The sequence below is a fragment of the Centropristis striata genome, chromosome 11 (assembly GCF_030273125.1).
Source record: "Centropristis striata isolate RG_2023a ecotype Rhode Island chromosome 11, C.striata_1.0, whole genome shotgun sequence".
Lineage (NCBI taxonomy): Eukaryota > Metazoa > Chordata > Actinopteri > Perciformes > Serranidae > Centropristis > Centropristis striata.
In genome coordinates this window covers 13,339,180-13,359,919 of record NC_081527.1, presented here as the reverse complement: position 1 = coordinate 13,359,919, position 20,740 = coordinate 13,339,180, and the positions used below count along the sequence as shown (strand labels likewise).

The 20,740-nt window shown below is 37.6% G+C and overlaps 1 protein-coding gene across 1 annotated transcript in view; it reads left to right on the top strand.

Annotated features, from left to right (window-relative positions):
* The window catches only part of dnah9l (dynein, axonemal, heavy polypeptide 9 like), a 57,956-nt gene that overhangs the window by 10,729 nt on the left and 26,487 nt on the right, over positions 1-20,740 (top strand). Inside the window, exons 19-54 of the mRNA XM_059345014.1 lie at positions 228-450; positions 544-660; positions 1,147-1,233; positions 1,348-1,506; positions 1,756-1,839; positions 1,940-2,098; positions 2,359-2,481; positions 2,870-2,992; positions 4,119-4,343; positions 4,817-5,035; positions 5,293-5,460; positions 6,588-6,713; positions 6,793-6,900; positions 6,990-7,121; positions 7,521-7,681; positions 9,407-9,563; positions 9,651-9,796; positions 10,431-10,547; positions 10,641-10,779; positions 11,558-11,650; positions 11,753-11,947; positions 12,637-12,714; positions 13,320-13,452; positions 13,763-13,890; positions 14,672-14,820; positions 14,928-15,078; positions 15,807-15,938; positions 16,057-16,230; positions 16,330-16,534; positions 17,647-17,812; positions 17,923-18,025; positions 18,394-18,531; positions 18,669-18,770; positions 19,101-19,262; positions 20,001-20,084; positions 20,542-20,651. Of these exons, the coding sequence (XP_059200997.1) occupies positions 228-450; positions 544-660; positions 1,147-1,233; positions 1,348-1,506; positions 1,756-1,839; positions 1,940-2,098; positions 2,359-2,481; positions 2,870-2,992; positions 4,119-4,343; positions 4,817-5,035; positions 5,293-5,460; positions 6,588-6,713; positions 6,793-6,900; positions 6,990-7,121; positions 7,521-7,681; positions 9,407-9,563; positions 9,651-9,796; positions 10,431-10,547; positions 10,641-10,779; positions 11,558-11,650; positions 11,753-11,947; positions 12,637-12,714; positions 13,320-13,452; positions 13,763-13,890; positions 14,672-14,820; positions 14,928-15,078; positions 15,807-15,938; positions 16,057-16,230; positions 16,330-16,534; positions 17,647-17,812; positions 17,923-18,025; positions 18,394-18,531; positions 18,669-18,770; positions 19,101-19,262; positions 20,001-20,084; positions 20,542-20,651 (5,076 nt within the window). The remainder of the gene's footprint in view (positions 1-227; positions 451-543; positions 661-1,146; positions 1,234-1,347; positions 1,507-1,755; positions 1,840-1,939; positions 2,099-2,358; positions 2,482-2,869; positions 2,993-4,118; positions 4,344-4,816; positions 5,036-5,292; positions 5,461-6,587; positions 6,714-6,792; positions 6,901-6,989; positions 7,122-7,520; positions 7,682-9,406; positions 9,564-9,650; positions 9,797-10,430; positions 10,548-10,640; positions 10,780-11,557; positions 11,651-11,752; positions 11,948-12,636; positions 12,715-13,319; positions 13,453-13,762; positions 13,891-14,671; positions 14,821-14,927; positions 15,079-15,806; positions 15,939-16,056; positions 16,231-16,329; positions 16,535-17,646; positions 17,813-17,922; positions 18,026-18,393; positions 18,532-18,668; positions 18,771-19,100; positions 19,263-20,000; positions 20,085-20,541; positions 20,652-20,740) is intronic.

Below are 20,740 nucleotides of genomic sequence, written 5' to 3'. Positions count from 1 at the left end.
GCAAAAAAAATGTAATTCATTTTTTAATGCATTTATTTTACATTTTCAGGTTTTTTTATGTAGACATTTTATATATCTGTGTTATTTCTGAAAAACCCAATACAATTATTTTTTGTGCTATGATTGTACCAGAGATTCTTTAAATTTCATATCATCATTAAAGAAACTTTTGCCTCTCCTCTCCGCTCTAAACCTTTACATCATCCTCCTTCCTCTCTGTCCCGCAGCGTGAGAGAATTATCGTCTTTTGTCCAGGACACGGCCCGTGGTCTTACCAACAAGGTGTCAGATGGCGACTATGTGGGGCTTGTGGACATCATGGGACACCTCATGGCTATACGAGACAGGCAGATCAGCAACGAACAGCACTTCAAACCTCTCAAGTCGACTGCTGAGCTCCTGAAGACCTACGGACAGCAGCTCCCAGAGAGCGTCTACACACAGCTGGAAGTGTGTACCAGTGAACAAAATGCATACATTTCCTTGATAGCTGGCAGACATGTACATTCATCATAACATTCACTTTATTACCACAAAACACAGGAGCTGCCGGAGAAGTGGAAGAGCCTGAGGAAGATTGCGTTCACAGTTAAACATGAAGTGGCACCGCTGCAATCAAATGAAGTTTCTGTTATACGCAGGAAATGTGTTCGCTTTGAGGTGAGGCTGTGTGTGAGCGGGGTCGGATGGCACTGGCTCAATATCTGACATATAAACCTTCTCACTTTCTTTCCTGCATTATATATGACTGACGCCACACACTCCCCCCCAGTGTGCACTGTCTTAGACGGAGACATGGAGGCCGATATGCAAAGGAACTGCAGCTACAGAGAATCCTAAATGTGCAGTAGAGGGTGACACACAAGTGAATTTTTACTTCTGTCCCATCCTATTCCCATAAAAGTATTCCGGCAAAACATGAAATCATGTCCAATCCCAATCCCTGTGGAAGGATTTATTCATATTGGCCTGCATATTGATATATAAAAACAGACCTATTGTAATTATGATTCCCGTATAGCCCATTTCTTGACTTTTTTTCCTGTCCTGTCTCGGTCACATGATGAATAGTAAAAATTGACTTTCCACCCCATGGGAATCCTGAAAAATGTGATCCTCTAATGTGCATTTTTTTTCCCATTTTAGGTCAAGCAGCATGAGTTCAGAGAACAGTTTCGCACTGAACAAATATTTAGGATCAATGTGGAGGAGCCATATAAACTAATTGATAAGGTGAGCACATATTAAAAAAGAAAAGATTACAAGTGTTTTGTCATGAAGTGCAGGATTAAATGAAATCCAAATATTCGATTTGAAACCACAGCATAGAAATCTTTCTGTCTCCAGTCTAATCGAGCAGTGGCAGTGATGGAGGCAGAAATGAAGAAGCTGCAGGACACTGCTGATCTGTTTGAAGTCAGCTTTCCAGAATACAAGCAACTGCGCCAGTGTCGCTCTGACATCATACTGGTCAAAGCAGTCTGGGACATGGTCATCTTTGTGAAGGTAAATGTTAATCTGCTCAAAACAAATATGTTGACTTCTTTTTATTTCTTAGCTATGGTAGAGCTTCATAATTAAATCATTAACACAAGGCAGAAGGAGCTGCACAGTAAGACTTAGCTTCCATACTGCACATTCCCACGAGCTATACATTAATTTCATACTGTACCTATAGATGACCTGTAGGGGGAAATAGATTTTCCTTGTTGGAGAATCACAGATAAAATGTTTCCTTTCTCCGCTCTGTGCCAGACTAGTATAGAAGACTGGACCAAGACTCCATGGAAAGAGATCAATGTTGAGCAGATGGACATGGAGCTCAGGCGATTTGCCAAAGTATGAAAAGCAAACAAACATCAAAATTGTTCATTTTAGCTAGTGTTGAGAAAAATAGTTAATTAATCTCATACTTTATGATCTCCATTGCACATCACAGGAGATGAAAATGCTGGATAAGGAGGTGCGAGCGTGGGACGTCTACATGGGTCTGGAGTCGACAGTGAAGAACCTGTTGACCTCTCTGAGAGCCGTCAACGAGCTGCAGAACTCTGCTGTTAGAGAAAGACACTGGCAGCAGCTGATGAACACCACCGGGGTACCAGACTGTCTCAGCTGCTGCTTCACAATGTCTCATACCGTCTTGTTTAATAATGTTTCATCATTGATCACATTCTGCACCACATACTTGCCCCTCCACTCTACCTTGATCTGGTCTTCGAGTACTCTACCTTCATTCCACTACCTTGCCAACTCATGTCCAAGCCTGTAATGACCAGCACAGTTCAGTGAACCCAATTATCCTGATCTGAAATCTGATAGCACCCATGGTGGCTGTGTGTTCCTCTTGGTCCTCAGGTCAGGTTTGTGATGGGGGAAGGCACCACCCTGGGGGACCTTTTGGAATTACAGCTTCACCGTGTGGAGGATGAGGTCAAAAACATCGTGGACAAGGCGGTGAAAGAAATGGCAATAGAGAAAGTAAGTATCATAGAAACAAACCTGTTGTAGAACAATGTTGTCAGGGTCAAAACACTTTAAGACCATACCTTTTTAAGTCTCCCTCCAATTTTGTGCACTGGTACAAAAATAATTAAAACCCTCAAAAAAAAATATTCCTTATAAATACTGTCCTAGATAAATTCAAACTTTTACCATATTCTTAAAAAGACAGCCACAAATAATCATACAGCAGACCAGTGGATAAAAATATGAAATGACTAATGATTTTGTAACATACAAAAAATACTTACTAACATTATTTTTTCAGTTTTAAATGTATTCTGCTGCACAATTTTCATTTTTCCCAATTGTAAATGGCAGATATCACATTTTCTTAACAAACATTTCTTGCTTTTACTTTTTCTAGGTTTTGGCAGAGATAACCCAGACGTGGAGTGTTATGTCACTGTCATATGAGACTCACAGCAGCACAGGAACCCCTCTGCTCAAAGCAGATGAGAATCTTATAGAAACACTGGAGGACAACCAGGTGGGTGTGGACACTTTGATATCTAAACCTTGTTCGATATAGAACATCAGTCTTGTGCTTAGATTTAATATTTCTCTCTGATGTTGCGTTATGCCAGTGCTTTCTGTCAGTTTGTCTCAATATTAAAGGAAAGTTTCATTTTTAAAATGACCATTCATTTATCACTTACTCTCCCTGTGTCAGGTTGAATTCTTGAAGAAAACCTCTTCTTTTCCTTGCATGCATCCATGGTAAACCAAAAATTCCAAAAAACTGAGAAAATTCTTGATGAATTGAAGTAAATGGAGGCGACAAACCACAGTTCAGTTTACAAACTTGCATAAAACTTGTCCAGGATAATTCAAGTCTCATTTATCCAGTTGGACACTCAAATACATGTATTTTCATTGAAATCGCACTATTTAGGGAATTTCTACTCGTCCAAAATCACAGGGGTGAGTAGCTGTGTAAGTGTGAGACAATTTGTGCATAAGTGTTTTAAATAGTATGTTTTAGCTAAAATGTACAACTGGATAATTAGACTTGGATTGTACTGCAAGAGTTGTGTGACAGTTTGTCAACTGTTGTTTGATACAGTTTTCCTCTTGTTAAATGCAGCCCCCTTTTACATCAATTCATCAAGAATTTCCTCCGTTTGCAAATTTGTTTTCCTCAAGAATTCAATGAACACGGTGTGAGTAATGGATATATCAGTAGTCATTTCAAACTGATCAGAACAAAGGATGGGCAAAAACATAACAATTTGATTTTAATTTATTTGGACATATATATATTTTTTCAAATAGATTTTATTGATTTTAAACAAAACAAAAACATAAACAACATACAAGTGCTCTCTATATTGACAAAGACATCACAACAGATGGGAAAATAAACCACCATCCAAACCAAAATGGCCTCAAATAGCTCATGACTGATCTCACTCCAAAAAGTAAAAAAGGCAACAAAAAAAGGCTGAATAACGTTAACAAGTATGAATAAGTAAATAAAATATAAACAGATAAACAGTAAAATGAAATTTCATATACCTAAACAAATGAAATGAAACCATAAATCTATTTGAACATACTTTAAAGAGGGTTCTTACAGATAATCATGTGAAGCTTCTTCTTTTATTCCTCTCCAGGTGCAGCTGCAGAACATCCTGATGAGTAAGTACGTTGAGTATTTCCAGGCAGAGGTGAGCGGCTGGCAGAAGAAGCTGATGGTGGCTGACCTCGTCATCTCCTCCTGGATGTCTGTGCAGAGGACCTGGGCCCACCTCAACAGCATCTTCACCAACAGCCACGACATCCGCTGCCAGCTGGCCAATGATGCAGAGCGCTTCCAGGGAATACACACTGACTTCCAGGTAACACATAAGAGCATGCATCTGTCTTACTGTATCATTATCAATCAATCAATCAATCAAATTTTATTCAAGAATCTGTCTCTCACTCAGATATTAAAAACAGGAACAATACAAAAAAAAATTACACAGCAGACAAAAACATGACAGAAACCAAAAAACACAAAAAGATGATCCTCAGACCGACCAAAATAAACTGTTACGCCAGTGTCTCCAATATACTGAGGAGAGGCGGGTGGAGCTAACCTGAGGATTAGTAAGAGCAACGATCACATTATTTTTGGACAGTACAAGGCGACTCATAAATTTATACATCAGATTACGTAAAAGCGCTTCACAGGTAGGCAGACCCAGGCCAACAAATAGCTGGCTTGCACTGTGCCATCTTGGCTTATTTAACAGTAATCGCAAAGCATCATTATATTGTGTATCCTTTAATTTTTCCTCCAAATTTTCCTCCCTCTTCTCTCATTCAGTCCTTGATGACTAAGGTGGTGCAGAACAGTAATGTGGTGGAGGTGACCAACTGGCCTGGCTTCCTGGAGAACCTGGAGACCTTGCAGCAGAGACTGTCCGTGTGCGAGAAGGCCCTGGCCGAGTACCTGGAGACCAAACGCCTCACATTCCCCAGATTTTACTTTGTGTCTGCCTCAGACCTGCTGGAGATTGTTTCCAAGGGAACACAGCCCAAACAGGTGACAGACTACAATTTGATTATGTTTTCCAGGAGAGAACGTATAGAGAGATAGTCAGTACGTTGTAGTTATCAGTTCAATATATTCTTCAAACCGTGTCTTACTGTTGCGCTGTGGAGAATGTTAATAAAGATAAGAATGAAAGACAATTTTCTCTTTTCATTTTCTTAAATTCCAGTCCAGAGATTACGGTCTGTAAACAACATAACCTTTAAAATAGAAATGGAACTATAGTCCATCTGTGTGTGTTTTTCCAGGTGACCAGACACTTGCTGAAGCTGTTTGACAACATTGCAGATCTTCGCTTCAAGGACTCAGACGAAGGTGGAGAAGGGGAGGAGGATGGGGAGGCAGTTGCTATAGGGATGTACAGCCGGGAGGGTGAATATGTTCCCTTCTCTGAGCCGTGTGTTTGTGAAGGACAGGTACTGACAAACAAAATTAGATTTCTGTGTGTGCAAATACAGATAGAGTTACACCTTGACTGCTGAATTCATTAATCACATTACTATGATATAGCTATAATGAATAACTCTTTCTGCATTGTTTATAATATTTGTAAGTGTAAAAGTTGCCATGTGTTATAATTTTCACAACTTTTTGAACTATTATCTAGCATGTAATTAGGGGTTGTAACCCAGAAGACTGAATATTGTTTTTGTATTATGAATTATTTTTCTTCAAAAATGTTTGCTATAAGACCTGTGAGATAGACACAATTCTAAAAAATAAAATTTTCATCCACGACTGAAAGTTGTGTGCAAATGCTGCCAAATAAATATGACCCCAATCAGCCTAAAGGAGGCGCTTTAATTAAATGTTAACTTTAAGTCATAACTCATACACTGTCTAATTATCACGAAAGTTGGTACAGGCATCCATTGCTTCTTATATATTTATACTTTATACAAATGTAACTTAAGAACCGCTAAAGTCTGCCTGAATAAAACAAATCACTATTTTTAATTGTTTGAAAAAACATATTTTTTTCCAAAACCTCGTAAAACTGTACATTATGAGAAGCTTGTTGACATCTCATTTGATAGATATTGACCAAGGGTGTGGCTCAGCACATCAATCGGTCTATTCACTCAACAACTGTTTGGCTAATTATCACAAAACTTGCAGGATATGTCCACATATGTGCCTGAAACATGATGAAGTTTCATTCAAATCAACCACAAGTTTCATAGCACAATCAGACCAGAAATAGTTTTTCTATCATCATAAAACTTGCAGGACATGTTTGATAACATCATTGAACCATGTGTGTAAAACAAATTTGAAAATGCTTAAAAGGAGGCACCGTCAGTTCTAAACAAAGATGGAAATTTGACCATAAATTTGTGAATGGCCTACCACAGATTTGGTCTGTCCACTTGTCACAAAAGCTGTTATGTAGTTATCTTTAATGCAGGTGTCAGAAATCGTCAAAGGTCTTTGTCCTATGCAGCTTTACAGTCTGTGTTGCCTGGAACCATGAAATTGCAGTTTGCAGCTATATTTTATGTTTAATTGTATTTATTTCTCAATATTTTGTGTCTCTTTTCAGGCAGAATGTTGGCTGAGCGCCTTGGAGGGCACCATGCGCTGCACGGTCCGAAAGGAGATCCAGGAGGCAGTAGCTGCCTATGAGGACAAACCACGAGACCAGTGGCTGTTTGACTACCCCGCACAGGTCTGATATAATGTATAGTCTGCAGAATTACCCTTTAAGCTTTACAAATATCTGCCATCTGTTTTCTTTCCATTCACAGGTAGGGTTGACTGGTAGTCAGGTATGGTGGGCCACAGATGTGGGCATTGCCTTTGAGAGGGTGGAGGAGGGATTTGAGACAGCTCTCAAAGACTACAACAGGAAACAGGTAGTGCCATAAACTCTATATAAATATTGTTAGGGTGGTGGGTGAACACACTGGGGTTTTTTTTCAATGATGAATTCTGTGTTTTTTAGATCACACAGCTGAACTCACTGATCCACATGCTGCTTGGAGATTTAACTCCTGGAGACAGGCAGAAAATTATGACCGTCTGCACCATTGATGTCCATGCCCGAGACGTAGTCGCCAGTCTCATAACTCAGAAGGTAATGCTGAAGTCGCATTTAGAATAGAATAGAATAGAATAGAATAGAATAGAATAGAATTCTTTATTGTCATTGCACAAAAATACAACAAAATTGGATGGCAGTCCTCTTGCTGCTTATAAATTAAAAATGAATAAATAAAGCAAATACAGTTCTAACATAATACAAGACAAAATAAAACATACATGTCCAGCTATTCACAGACATTCACAGACAGCCCCCCTCTCTACCCTCCCACATTCCCACATACATTCACATAAATTCTCTAGTGCATGTTTTTAAAGTGACAGTGAGGTAGAATGAGAAAAGTGCATACAGTCCGACACTCACACTTTGTTGAATGAGGCACTTTAGAAGCAAGAAGAGCTTCCTGTTGGCTTTACAGTGTGTGTCTGTTAGGTAACAACAGGCCAGGCCTTTGCATGGCTGTCCCAGTTACGCCACCGCTGGGATGACATAACCAGACACTGTTACATCAACATCTGTGACGCCCAGTTCCAGTTCAGCTATGAATACCTGGGAAACACCAACAGACTGGTCATCACTCCACTCACTGACAGGTACACAAACATATAGTACTGTATGCCACATCAATACACATGCACAGAGATTGTACACAAAGATGTGTAATTTAGGGCTGATATATCAACAATGCAGCAAGGTAATATTTGTTAAAGGCAAAATATGTATCAAATTAAGATCAGATAAGATATGACTTTATTTATCCTGCAGTGGGGAAATTTAGTCGTCACAGCATCTCAAGACACAGACACATAGATATAGATATATAAAAATAAGACATATACATAGATTCTGTACACATTATAAACATACATTTCTGCTATTTAGCATTTATTATTAATATATATTTTTGTGTTTGTTTGTTTTCCTGAAAGTACTTTGCAATTTACAGATATTGCATATTGGAGTAAATATATTTTAGCATATTAAATAGGTTAAGTTGTTGCATGTTGTAGTATGAACATCAATGAATAAAATATATTTAAATATATGCAGAGATATACACAGTATAGAATAAGTGGTATATGACATATATGATATAGGAAAAAATACAGAAGGCCTAATATCGGCCTAATGTGGTTGGATGTAAACAAAGATTATTATTAAAATTATTATTCTAAACTAAATATGGTGTTGCTGCAGAGATGGCCCGGCCTAAAAATTGTATTCTACAGACTCAAGAAAAAATCTGTTTGTTACAGACACTCGCAAAAATGATCCTTTAATGTATTTTTCAATGAAAATGAGGTGTGTCCTTGGTTGCAGTGAATCTGGCCCAAGGTTCCTTTGCCACATGTTTTTCCCTTCCATTCTCTCTGAGACTATCCAAAGCATGAAAAATGCCCCCAAAAAATCTTTGATAATATGAGAATGGTGATGCTGAAATGATCATTTCTTTCAATGTGGTGAATTATATCACAATTGGAACATCAGTCCAAGTAATTGTCATCAGATATTTTTCCAAATCGTTCAGCCTTAAAGTACTTTAAAGGGAAAGGTCGTGTCTTACTCTAGTTGGACAGGGTAAAGAGAGACATTAGTAATATTACAAATCACAAACTGTCTTCAAAGGGCTTCAGTATATGTGCAGCTCATTGTTTTCGAACCCTTGCTTCAGTAAGGGAAGAATGAGAAGGAAACAAGTAACAAGTACACTCATCCAGTGGTGGAAAAAAGTACTCAGATCCCTTACTTAAGTAAAAGAACTGATACCACATTGTGAAATGACTCCACTACAAGTAAAAGTCCTGCATTCAAAACTTACTGAAGTAAAGTATAAAAGTATCAGCACCAAAATGTACTTAAAGTATCAAAAGTAAAAGTTCTCATTTTGCAGAATGGACCCTCTTAGATGTTTATATATTCTAAATATTTGATTAGAATATTTGGATTGATGCATTTATATAAGTGCTTTAATTTAGTAAAGACAGGGCTCCTTTTAACAACTTACTTATGTACTGTTATGAGGTTTAATTTAAAAAATGTCAATCACTTTTTATTGATCATGTTTTTTGTGTTAAATTTCAATCTGTAAAGTAAATAAAGGTGGCAGCTAAATGTAGTGAAGTAAAAAGTAAAATTTGCCTCTAAATGTAGTGGAAATTCTCAATTAAAGTACAAATACCTCAAAATTTTACTTAAGTATAGTACTTGAGTAAATGCACTTAGTAACATTCCACCGCTGCACACGTCTATTAAATTCAAATTGAGATAAGTGCTTTGGTTATTAATATTTTTATGATTTCATATCTCATATCTATTAGGTGTTACATAACCCTGACCCAGTCCCTCCATCTGACCATGAGTGGCGCCCCCTCGGGCCCAGCTGGCACCGGTAAGACAGAAACTACCAAAGACCTGGGACGCTCCCTGGGCATCATGGTATACGTGTTCAACTGCTCAGAGCAGATGGACTACAAGGTAGCACGCACAGTACGGACATACATACTGTTGTTTATAGTCATTCCATCCTCTCATTCCCTACCTTTGTCTCCAACATGTGTTCAGTCCATAGGTAACATTTATAAAGGTCTGGCTCAGACGGGGGTGTGGGGGTGCTTTGATGAGTTCAACAGGATCTCAGTGGAAGTGCTGTCTGTGGTCGCTGTGCAGGTCAAGACTATACAGGACGCTGTACGCAACAAGAAGCAAAGGTAGAAGTGGAAATAATGACATGCTTTATAAATAATCAAACCTGGTCTCACAGGAATCAGTGAAATAGCCACGGATTTGCTTAACTCAAAATCCGTGGAATAGCCACCGAATAACTCAAATTTCCGTGAAACTGACACGGATTTTGCTACAATGCAAGTTAATGACAGTCATATCCCGTGGCTATTCCATGGATATTTTTTCCTATTGGTTTGTTCCAAGTCACGTGACTTTCAAGGTCCTGGTGGTCAGAACAAAAAACATAGTAAAAAAAATCTATATAAAAAACATAGACAGTTCTCTCATTTTTAGTGAAAAAAATCAATATTTTGACTTAGTTTCTGCATAAAAATTGATTTTGATCACATTTCTAGCGAGAAATATATGTTTTATTTTCTAAATATTCACTCAGTGAATGTACATAATCACTTTGTATGTTGGAATAGCCACGGGATATGGCTGTCATTAACTTGCATTGTAGCGAAATCGGTGCGAGTTTCACGGAAATTTGAGTGATTTTGAGTTAAGCAAATCCGTGGCTATTTCACGGATTCCTGTGAGACCATGTTGAAATAATCCATATACTTAATCATTTAACTTATTCAGTGGTCTGTAATTGGTGCTGTGTGTTTGTAGGTTTCATTTCCTGGGAGAGGAGATTGAGCTGAAGCCCACAGTGGGCATCTTCATCACTCTGAACCCAGGATACGCTGGCAGGGCCGAGCTCCCAGAGAACCTCAAAGCTCTATTCAGGTCTGATATAAAGTAGGAAAAGAGGGGGTTTTGTGCAAGAGTTACCAAAATGTCTAAGATGATAAATTTATGGCGGGTTTGCTGACTGTTCAGGCCCTGTGCCATGGTGATCCCAGACTTTGAGCTCATCTGTGAGATCATGCTGGTGGCAGAAGGCTTCATAGACGCTCGCCTGCTGGCACGCAAGTTTATCAGCCTCTACACTCTTTGTAAGGAGCTGCTGTCCAAACAGGTACACAAGGCCATTTAATATACAGGACACTAAACATACTGCAACTCTCCCTTGTGCTGTTTTAGGATGAACACTATTTAGAAAGGTAGTATAAGTGTTGAATTAATTAAAAACAATTATTTTATGCTCGAATAAGCCCTCTCGCCAACAGTCATGGAAAAAACTGTACACGTTTAGCAATGCAGCAGTTCCAAACACTGAAAAAGAGTTTTGGGTCACTTTTATTTTTGGATTTATTTATTTATTATAATTACTTTTTATTGATTTACTCATATATACTTACTTTGTTTCCTTAATACAAACTTATTTCATTATATTTTATAATTAAAACAAGAAAAGGAGCATTCTGTACCATCAGGAAAGCATCATATATAAAAGTCCATTATCAATGTGTTTAAGTGAGTGAGGTTTAAAAAACCGACTTTGAAAAAATATTAATAGTAATTAAATAAATAGGTAGAAAAAAACATCATACTTATAGTAATAATAACGGAATGTAAACAGTATTAAACCATTTTTTTAGAGTGCTAATATTTGCAAATTCAAAAATAATGGTGCAAGCAGAGTTACTACATAAAAATGTGGATTTCTCATTTATGAGATGCTGATTTTATGACTGCTTAAATAAAGTCATTAATCACCATCCCCTGCATGTTTCACTTTTACACACAATATGTTTCAATATTAAAATACTGTTCTTGGCTTCTTTAAATATCATCTACTCTATTGAAAGGCATTGCTTTCATAACTTTGATACTTAATCCCCTTGAACTGTTAGGATCACTATGATTGGGGTTTGAGGGCCATCAAATCGGTCCTGGTGGTGGCTGGATCCCTGAAGAGAGAGGAGCGGAGCAGACCTGAGGAACAGGTTCACATCAATCTGTCGTCATTGGTGGATGCTGCATGTCTCAAAATCTGAGTTTATATGTGAATTTGAATAACGACATCCAAACTGTCTGTCGCTGCCCAGGTGCTGATGCGGGCACTGAGAGACTTCAACCTGCCAAAGATAGTGACCAGTGACGTGCCCATATTCCTCGGGCTCATCAGTGACCTCTTTCCTCAGCTGGACGTGCCCAGGAAGAGAGACCCTGAGCTGGAGAACGCTGTTCGCCAGTCAGTCAGTGAACTGCGCCTGCAGCCTGAGGAGAACTTCATACTGAAGGTGCCTCACAAATGAATTTAAGGAAATGTCAAAGGACTGCAGGCCAATGTGCACTTACAAATATATAACTTTGATGAATAAAACACAGTTATTTATATTTATAGTATAAGTATGGTTCTGAATTGCAAGTTTTGACTCAGAAAGATGCAACATTAATGATATACATATTACAAGACATACATACATTACACGTTACATTTTCAATTCGGTAACACTTTACAATAACCATCATTTATAAATGGTAAACAGATCATCATTAATCATCATTTATAAACCGTATATAGGCCATTTAGAATGTTAAATACATTATTTATTAATGTTTAACTAACTAAATAATTTATGAATGGCAAATAGATGGTATATTAATGTAAGTTTAGTTACTTTACCATTAACAAACAATTACATTATGATTAATAGTTTATCAATAGTTTTAGTTGCCCTCATTATAACATTTTTAACACCATATTAAGTATGTTAATGCTTTTGAAATGATTCATTTACCTTTAAGAAATTGGTTGAAAACATTTAAAGATGAAATATGTATAGCACTTTGTAAATGGTTAATAATTGGTTTATAAACCATCTATAAACATTACTTAGATGGTTATTGTAAAGTGTTACCTTTAATTCATAGCGTTTATACCATTAGACATCCAGTACAATATGGTTTAATGTTTGTGTGTCTACAGGTGACCCAGCTGGAGGAGCTGCTGGCTGTCAGGCACTCTGTGTTTGTCGTAGGCGGACCAGGAACTGGAAAGAGCCAGGTTAACTCTACTACTAAACTACTACTAAACTATCCATTAAACCACATACAAAATAGTATGCTCATTTAAAAAGTCACTTTTAGGTAGGAGAGAAAATGTGATATTTCACTGTTATTTATCCTATTGAATTAGCGGCCTGTGTGACCCAGCAGAACCAGAACATTTAAATCCTATTTGATAGAGGCTCTCCTTTATGTCATCCATAATAAATTATTAGTGTGTTTTCTTGCCAGATTCACGTGGCTCATGGAAAAAATAGGCCAGATGCAGAATTATTGCCACAAATCGCCCAATAGATTAACATGGACGCCAAAAGGAAGCACTTCCTGTCACTATTTGGTGGCTCAAACTGCTGTCTGCATCTGCCCTTAAACTATAGTATATTAATTAGAAATTGTATCACTGTTGTTTGTGTTTGTGTTTTTAAATTACATACTTATTCCACATATTTGTTAGTCTTGTCTCAACAGACACACACAAACACATGACAGGTTTTAAATAGGCTGCTGAAAATGTTTGGCCCAACTCCATGTTGTGGCCCAATTGAATTTGTAATTGAATAGCCCTGATCTAGAGTGATAATGAGGGATTTGTTTATTCATCAGATCTTGAAGACTCTCCATAGAACATATGCAAACATGAAGATGAAGACCGTATGGAACGATATCAACCCTAAAGCGGTGACCACAGACGAGCTGTTTGGATACCTGCACCCTGCAACCAGAGAGTGGAAAGATGGTGAGGATTTTTTTTTTTTTCAGGGAATTTAATGAGCTGTAATTGATGATCAGGGGAACCTGTTTTCTTCAGATTTTGGGTCACTGTCAAGTTATTTTGGTGCCCATAATTTATTCCCAAGCCTCTTCCAGAATTAATTAGATTTAGTTGAAGTACTTTTTTTGGCTCAAAGTTAGCTTGTGTGAATAATTTGATTCTGGTTGTATGACATGAGTTTGCTTTAGTACAATAATAAACAACAGTGTGTCACTTTTACCGCAGTGATGGTCTGGTTCTGATATTGATATGTTGCTGTATGTTTTTACTTCAGGTCTTTTCTCCTCCACCATGAGAGAGCAGACCTCAGTGGGCCATGATGGACCCAAATGGATTGTTCTGGATGGAGATATTGACCCGATGTGGATTGAGTCACTCAACACAGTTATGGATGATAATAAGGTCAGAGTGCATCTTTGATCTCTCATTTAAATTATGTAATTCTAATCCTGGCTGTTTTCCATTATCAGAGGGTTTGAATATGCCTTAATTTTTTCATCGGCACACCCAGAGCCCAAACTAAACTTTGCACATACATTTTTGTCAATGCAAGAGCTGCTTATATATGGCAAAAATCATTTGGTCAATATTAAGATCATGATTATGTGACACAATTACTCCTTGTCTTTGGAAACATAATGCATTTGTTGAACATTAAAAATATATTTTTTATTTTTAAACAATTGCAAATATAATTCAACTGAAATACAAATGGAAAAAAAATGAATTTAATAAAAAAAGTGCAAAAATCAAATAAATATAATATAATATAAGTAAATACACACACACACACACACGCACACACATATATGAAAACTACTAAACATACTGTAAATCATCATCATATTTAATGTATAATAATTGTTTAAAATAATTTTGCCAAAAAAGAAATTCAAATATGTTTTCGATTGAATTTGTCAACATGTTGATTAACTATATTCAACATATTCCAATAAATGTCAATAAGTGAAGGCAGGTGAAATATAAAGGAAAACAAGACATAACAAATGCTCCATTGTGAAACAGATTGCAACACTATAAAAGTTTTACAAAGATTATCTTGTTACCTAATTATTCACTAAAATCATACCTGAAATAACATTCGACTAATCGGCCAGCCCTAGTCAGAGCCACTTCACAGTTTTTGCTTAAGTTCCACAAGAAGTTTTCCTGTCCTGTCCAGGTTCTGACTCTGGCCAGTAATGAGAGGATCAGTCTGTCCTCCTCAATGCGTCTTCTCTTCGAGATCTGTCATCTGAAGGCAGCTACACCAGCTACTGTGTCCAGGGCGGGAATACTCTATGTCAACCCACAGGACCTTGGCTGGAGCTCGTGAGACACACACAAGCACAAACACACGTGGAAATCACAATTTTCTATTTCTTTACTTTCCTGAAACTGTACTCTGGTAAGCAGTGCTCTCTTCACTGTGTTCCCAGGTATGTGACAAGTTGGATAGACACCCGGCAGGCCCAATCAGAGCGTGCAAACCTCACCATTCTGTTTGATAAGTATGTGCCGTACTGCCTGGAACAAGTCCGCTGCAACCTGAAAACCATCACTCCCATACCAGAAAACAGCATGGTGCAGGTAAGAGCACACAACATGCTCATTATGTCCAGTGGTGGAAAAATATTCAGATCCCTTACTTGAGTAAAAGTATTAATACCACACTAAAAACATTACTCCACTACAAGTAAAAGCTGCATTCAAAACTTACTCAAGTATAAAAGTATCAGCATCAAAATGTACCTAAAGTATCAAAAGTAAAAGCAGTCGTTATGCAAAATGGCCCCACTCAGATTGTTTTATATATTCTGAATATATTCTTATATTATTATTTTTGATGCATTTATGTAAGCAGCATTTGAAATATCTCAAGATAGATATGTATATTAGGGCATTTTAACTGCTTAATATACTGTTATGAGGTCCAATTTTAAAAAAACATGTCACTAATCACTTTAAATGTATCATGTTTTTCATGTTAAATCTTGACCTGAAAAGTAAGTAAAGCTGGCAATTAAATGTAGTCGAGTAAAAAATACAAGATTTGCCTCAAAATGTAGTGGAGTAGCAGTATAAAGTTACATAAAATGGAAATACTCAAGTACAATTTTGAGGTAATTTTACATTACTTAAGTACATTACTTGAGTAAATGTACTTACATTTCAAGACTGATTATGTCTCACCTACTGGCCAATCACACGTAATCACACTTTTACATGCTGTTTACAGCGTTATTCAGCCAGATGTTACATTTCTATGTTGTCTTCTTGCATATTGCCAAAAAGTGCTGTGTTTATTGCCCGATCAGACACTGTGTTCCTTGTTGGACTGCCTGCTGACAGAGGACAACACTCCCGCTGACTCTCCCCGAGAACTTTATGAAATCTATTTTGTCTTCGCCTGTGTCTGGGCCTTCGGAGGAGCCCTGTTCCAGGATCATGTGAGTGGTGACTGAACATTTGCCATTAGAGCTAACTCCTTTTTTTGCTGCAGTATTTTACATAATTGAGATTATTATGCCACATTATGATATCATGTTTTCCCAACACCCGGTCCAGCTGAATGACCATCGTGCCGAATTCAGCCGCTGGTGGTCTAAAGAAATGAGAGCGGTGAAGTTTCCTTCCCAGGGCTCTGTCTTTGACTATTACATTGATTCTGAGACTAAGAAGTTTACTCCCTGGAGCGAGAAGATGGTCCCATTTGAGCTGGAGCCTGATGTACCATTACAGGTAATGATCTCAGAATTACTGCACATTATGTTTACACTCATTATTAACCACATTTTGAACAAGCCCTTTTATTCAGTTCTTGTGTTGTGTGTGTTTCAGACTGTGTTGGTCCACACTCCAGAAACTATTTGTCTGACATATTTCATGGACCTGCTGCTCCAGAGAGGAAAACCTATCATGTTAGTGGGCAACGCCGGAGTGGGCAAGACCATCCTGGTGTCTGATAAAGTCGCCAAGCTGAAGGAGGATTACATGGTGGCTAAAGTCCCCTTCAATTACTACACCACATCAGCCATGCTGCAGCGTAAGAATGACAGGAATGAACAGGGCCGAGGCTGCCACTGAGGGCATGTCCTCTCTATTAATTTTTGCTAATATGAAGTATATAAAAGTTGGTCATTTCTACTATTAATTAGATTACAAGCTGACAAGGGGTGGGTGTTTAATACAATATTGTCAATGCCTTTACACTTTGAGAATTTAACTACTTTAAGGTAGGCTGTAACTACAGATTCTAAGATTATATCCTCAGTATTTTTCAGGTAATTTGGGAATTTTGGCAACCCGTTTGGAGGTTGCATTACACAATTAAAAACTAACATATGGGTGATATTTTGTTGGCAGTATTAGTAGATTCAGTATAGTTGAATTGGAGCACTTTTAGGCGGGAAAATAAATAATATTTATTCCAGATATCCAGACCTTCATGTTGGTAAAAACAATGCTAACAGTAATTTAAATGAAAAATAATGAATGGAAACTGCAGTTATAGTATAATAGTGCTAGTTAACAGTTATACTGGAAAACTGCAAACATCATACATGATAGATGGAATACAGTGAAATTGGGATTGTGGTAATCTAACATTTTTTTTTACAATTACAGAACTTTTCCTTATGTACTAACATGTCTTGTAGAAAAGTGCTGTTGAGTGTCACGTGTAAAGAGGAATATATTGAGTTGTTTTGACTTTATCTTATGACAGTGCTGCATCTCAGTTATTTTTGAAAAACACAATGTTCTTGTTTGAATAGAATCCTTTCTGCCTTTACTTTAAATACCCTTGCTCTAATTAAAATCTCTTTATATATTTAATATATTACTGAACACATTGTGTAAATAAGAGAAAAACACAGCTACAAATAAGATTGTGACCCCGCCTCATCTCTCAGTGTACTGACATTTAGTTTTAAAACTTCACTCTCCTTTAATATTGCTCAGAGTGCATTACATTCATTACAATACAGGCATTTAGTCAGACTTTTTGAACTTTGAAATTGATTTATTCTTGTATTATTCATTTTCTTTTCTCTGCTGCAGACTGCGTTTTAAAATCCATATCTCATAGGTCATTTGCTGCGAGTACAGCACACAGTCATTTTCATTAACTGTCATATGTCGTTATATGGACTTCAGGTGTCCTGGAGAAACCCCTGGAGAAGAAAGCTGGTCGTAAATTTGCTCCTCCCACCGCTAAGAGACTCATCTACTTCATAGATGACCTCAACATGCCAGAGGTGGACGTTTACGGGACCGTGCAGCCGCACACACTCATACGGCAGCACCTTGACTACAACCACTGGTGACAGAAACACACAGAATTCTGCATGTACAGTACAGCCATATCTGTATGTAAACACATGCACTGTGCAGTCAATCCAGGTTGTACTGAAGTAGAGTAAATCTTTGTAGGTATGACAGACAGCGACTGGTACTGAAGGAAATACACAACTGTCAGTACATCACCTGTATGAACCCGACAGCTGGAAGCTTCTCTATCAACCCCAGACTGCAGGTACACACACACACAAACACACACACGTGCATATGTACAAAAATGTTTGCTCCGTCTACTACAATTACTTTACTTAATTAGCTTTTTAAATATTTTTACACAGTAATTTGTCAAGGTGCAAGTGAACACAGAGTGAATTTAATCAGCCGTAAAAGGAAGAGGCAATTAAGTCACAAAGAAATGATAAACAAGCTAAAAAAAGAAAAAAAACAGGAGTGAAATTGAAATTAGAATGTCCTAGAAAGCTAATAACTAACAATAACATGAAATGACCTAATTAAGGGGTATATTTAGGAAGTAGATTGACAGGTATGATTGTTTTTGAGTCATATTACAGATTTTCACTTCTCTCTCTCTACTCCTTTCAGAGGCATTTCTCAGTGTTTGCCGTTCATTTCCCCGGTGCCGATGCATTAGCCACCATCTTTTCCAGCATCTTGTCAGCTCATTTTCTTCAGGGAGGATTCAGCTACGGCGTATCTCGCTCAGTCGGGACTCTCATGCAGGTACACATACAGCACCAATGCAACATTTGGAAATCAGGCAATCTATTATTAATCATATTAATGCCCATTTGTCTGTTTGTTCCAATATCTATACAACCATTTCTACATCTTTCAATCTTCTGGTTCTGCTTATCCAGGCAGCTATATGTCTGCACCAAAAAATCAGTCAGAACTTCCTGCCTACTGCGATACGCTTCCACTACATCTTCAACCTGAGAGACCTCTCTAACATTTTCCAGGTAACATACACACCTCATTCTGTCAGATAAAAAATATAAAACTGCATTATGTCAAATGATTGCGGTCCCCTTAGTAAGCAACGTAGATACATGCTGTTTAATTCCTTGAACAAAATTCATAGTTAACAGATTTATGGGTCTATTATCTATAGTTTTCAGTGGAATAATAAATAACTGACTATAAACATACGTTATCCGTAAAACCACATATCTCTTTTTGTCAGAGAAATACCTGTTTTGTGGGCAAAAAGATTTATACGTTGCTACTTGAACGTAAAATGGGTGTAACTGAATCACATGATTATTGATTTCATGCATGTTGCTGTGCAGGGTATCCTGTTTGCCCTGCCGGAGAGTATCCGTTACCCCATGGACCTGGTTCACCTGTGGCTGCATGAGAGCTCCAGGGTCTACTCCGACAAACTGATGGAAGAAAAAGATGTGGAGCTCTTCAACAAAATCCTGCTGGACACTGGCAAGAGATATTTTGAGGTGTGAAACAAGCAACATACAGAAATATCTTTAAAACATTTATTCTAATAATTTTCCTTACACTTTCCTAGTGAAAAAGAGAGAATAGAAATGAAAAGAGAATAGATAAAAAACAGGCAAATTTATGAGATTATGCTAAATCTTAGCATTACAGATATGCTAAGAGTGAAAAAAGATGTGAAATATAGATATAAAACAGAGGAAGGGTAACATTCTGTTAATGAAATGGGATGCTGAATATTTTGTGAATTAGTTTTTTTAAAATTCAGTTCGCAGAGCTTGCATCTCTAGCCTGGGGTATGGATTATGGTGCATAGTTAGAAACAGGGATGCCTGAAAAGGCCACAGTATTCTCTCAGGGTATATATAATTGTATATCACGGTAATGGTATACATCACGTTAAAGTACAAAATAATTGTTATAGAAATTCAAATATCAATTAAAAATCCAGCTCCTGTAAAAGAAACCTTATTGCTAAACCTCTACCAGTGGATACATTTCCAGCCTAAAATACAAATAAATTGGGCAACAAATGTCCTTTTTTGAACAAACCTCCTTTGGCAGATCCAAGAATGTAAAAAAAAACACAGATGATTTTTAGCTAGGCAATCTGTGGAGCAGTATGTCACACTGTATGACTGAAATAATTGGTCTGTTTCTTGCCATTGAATGGAATTTTAACTGTGGCATGTTCAGTATTTTTCTTCCATATCTCTGTTTCTGCCAATTTTCTCCAGGGAATAGACGAGTCCATCTTTATCCACCAGCCTTTGGTGTACTGTCACTTTGCCCAGGGAGTGGGAGAGCCTCGCTATCACCAGGTCCGAAACATTCACACACACACACACGGACACACACGGACACACACACACACACACACACACACATATAGAGGAGCAAGTTTCAGATTTGAACTCCATGTTGCTCCTTTCAAGCATCCATTTATTCTTCGTTAACAGTGATAATAAAATAGGTGAGTTTAATTGTTTTTGACTTTAATGAATTAAGCATGTGGATTATCTGGAGCTCACATATTCAAAAACCTTACGGCACAAATTCTGCTGTCATGTCTAATCTGTCAGAAAGTAAATGAGGATGAATGCACTGTCAGTCGCAAACTAATTGCCTTTCTTTCCTTCATGAGGTTCAAATTGAAAGTTAATCGAGTCAAGTCTCGATAAAAACTTCATTTAATTCCATAAGTTAACACATAGTAACTTAGCACTCTGCTGCCTTTACTCATCAGAGCTAGGTTTGTTTATTTGCATGTCTTGTCAGGCTTCAGACTGGGAGAAGCTCCAGAAGACGCTGGCTGACGCTTTGGAGCATTATAATGAGCTGCACGCTGTCATGGACCTGGTATTGTTTGAAGAAGCGATCCAGCATGTGTATGTAAGACACACACGCAAATTACAGCCACACACATACCGTCTGCTAACATGCACCAGGGAGGATTTACACAGATTAGCACGTATGT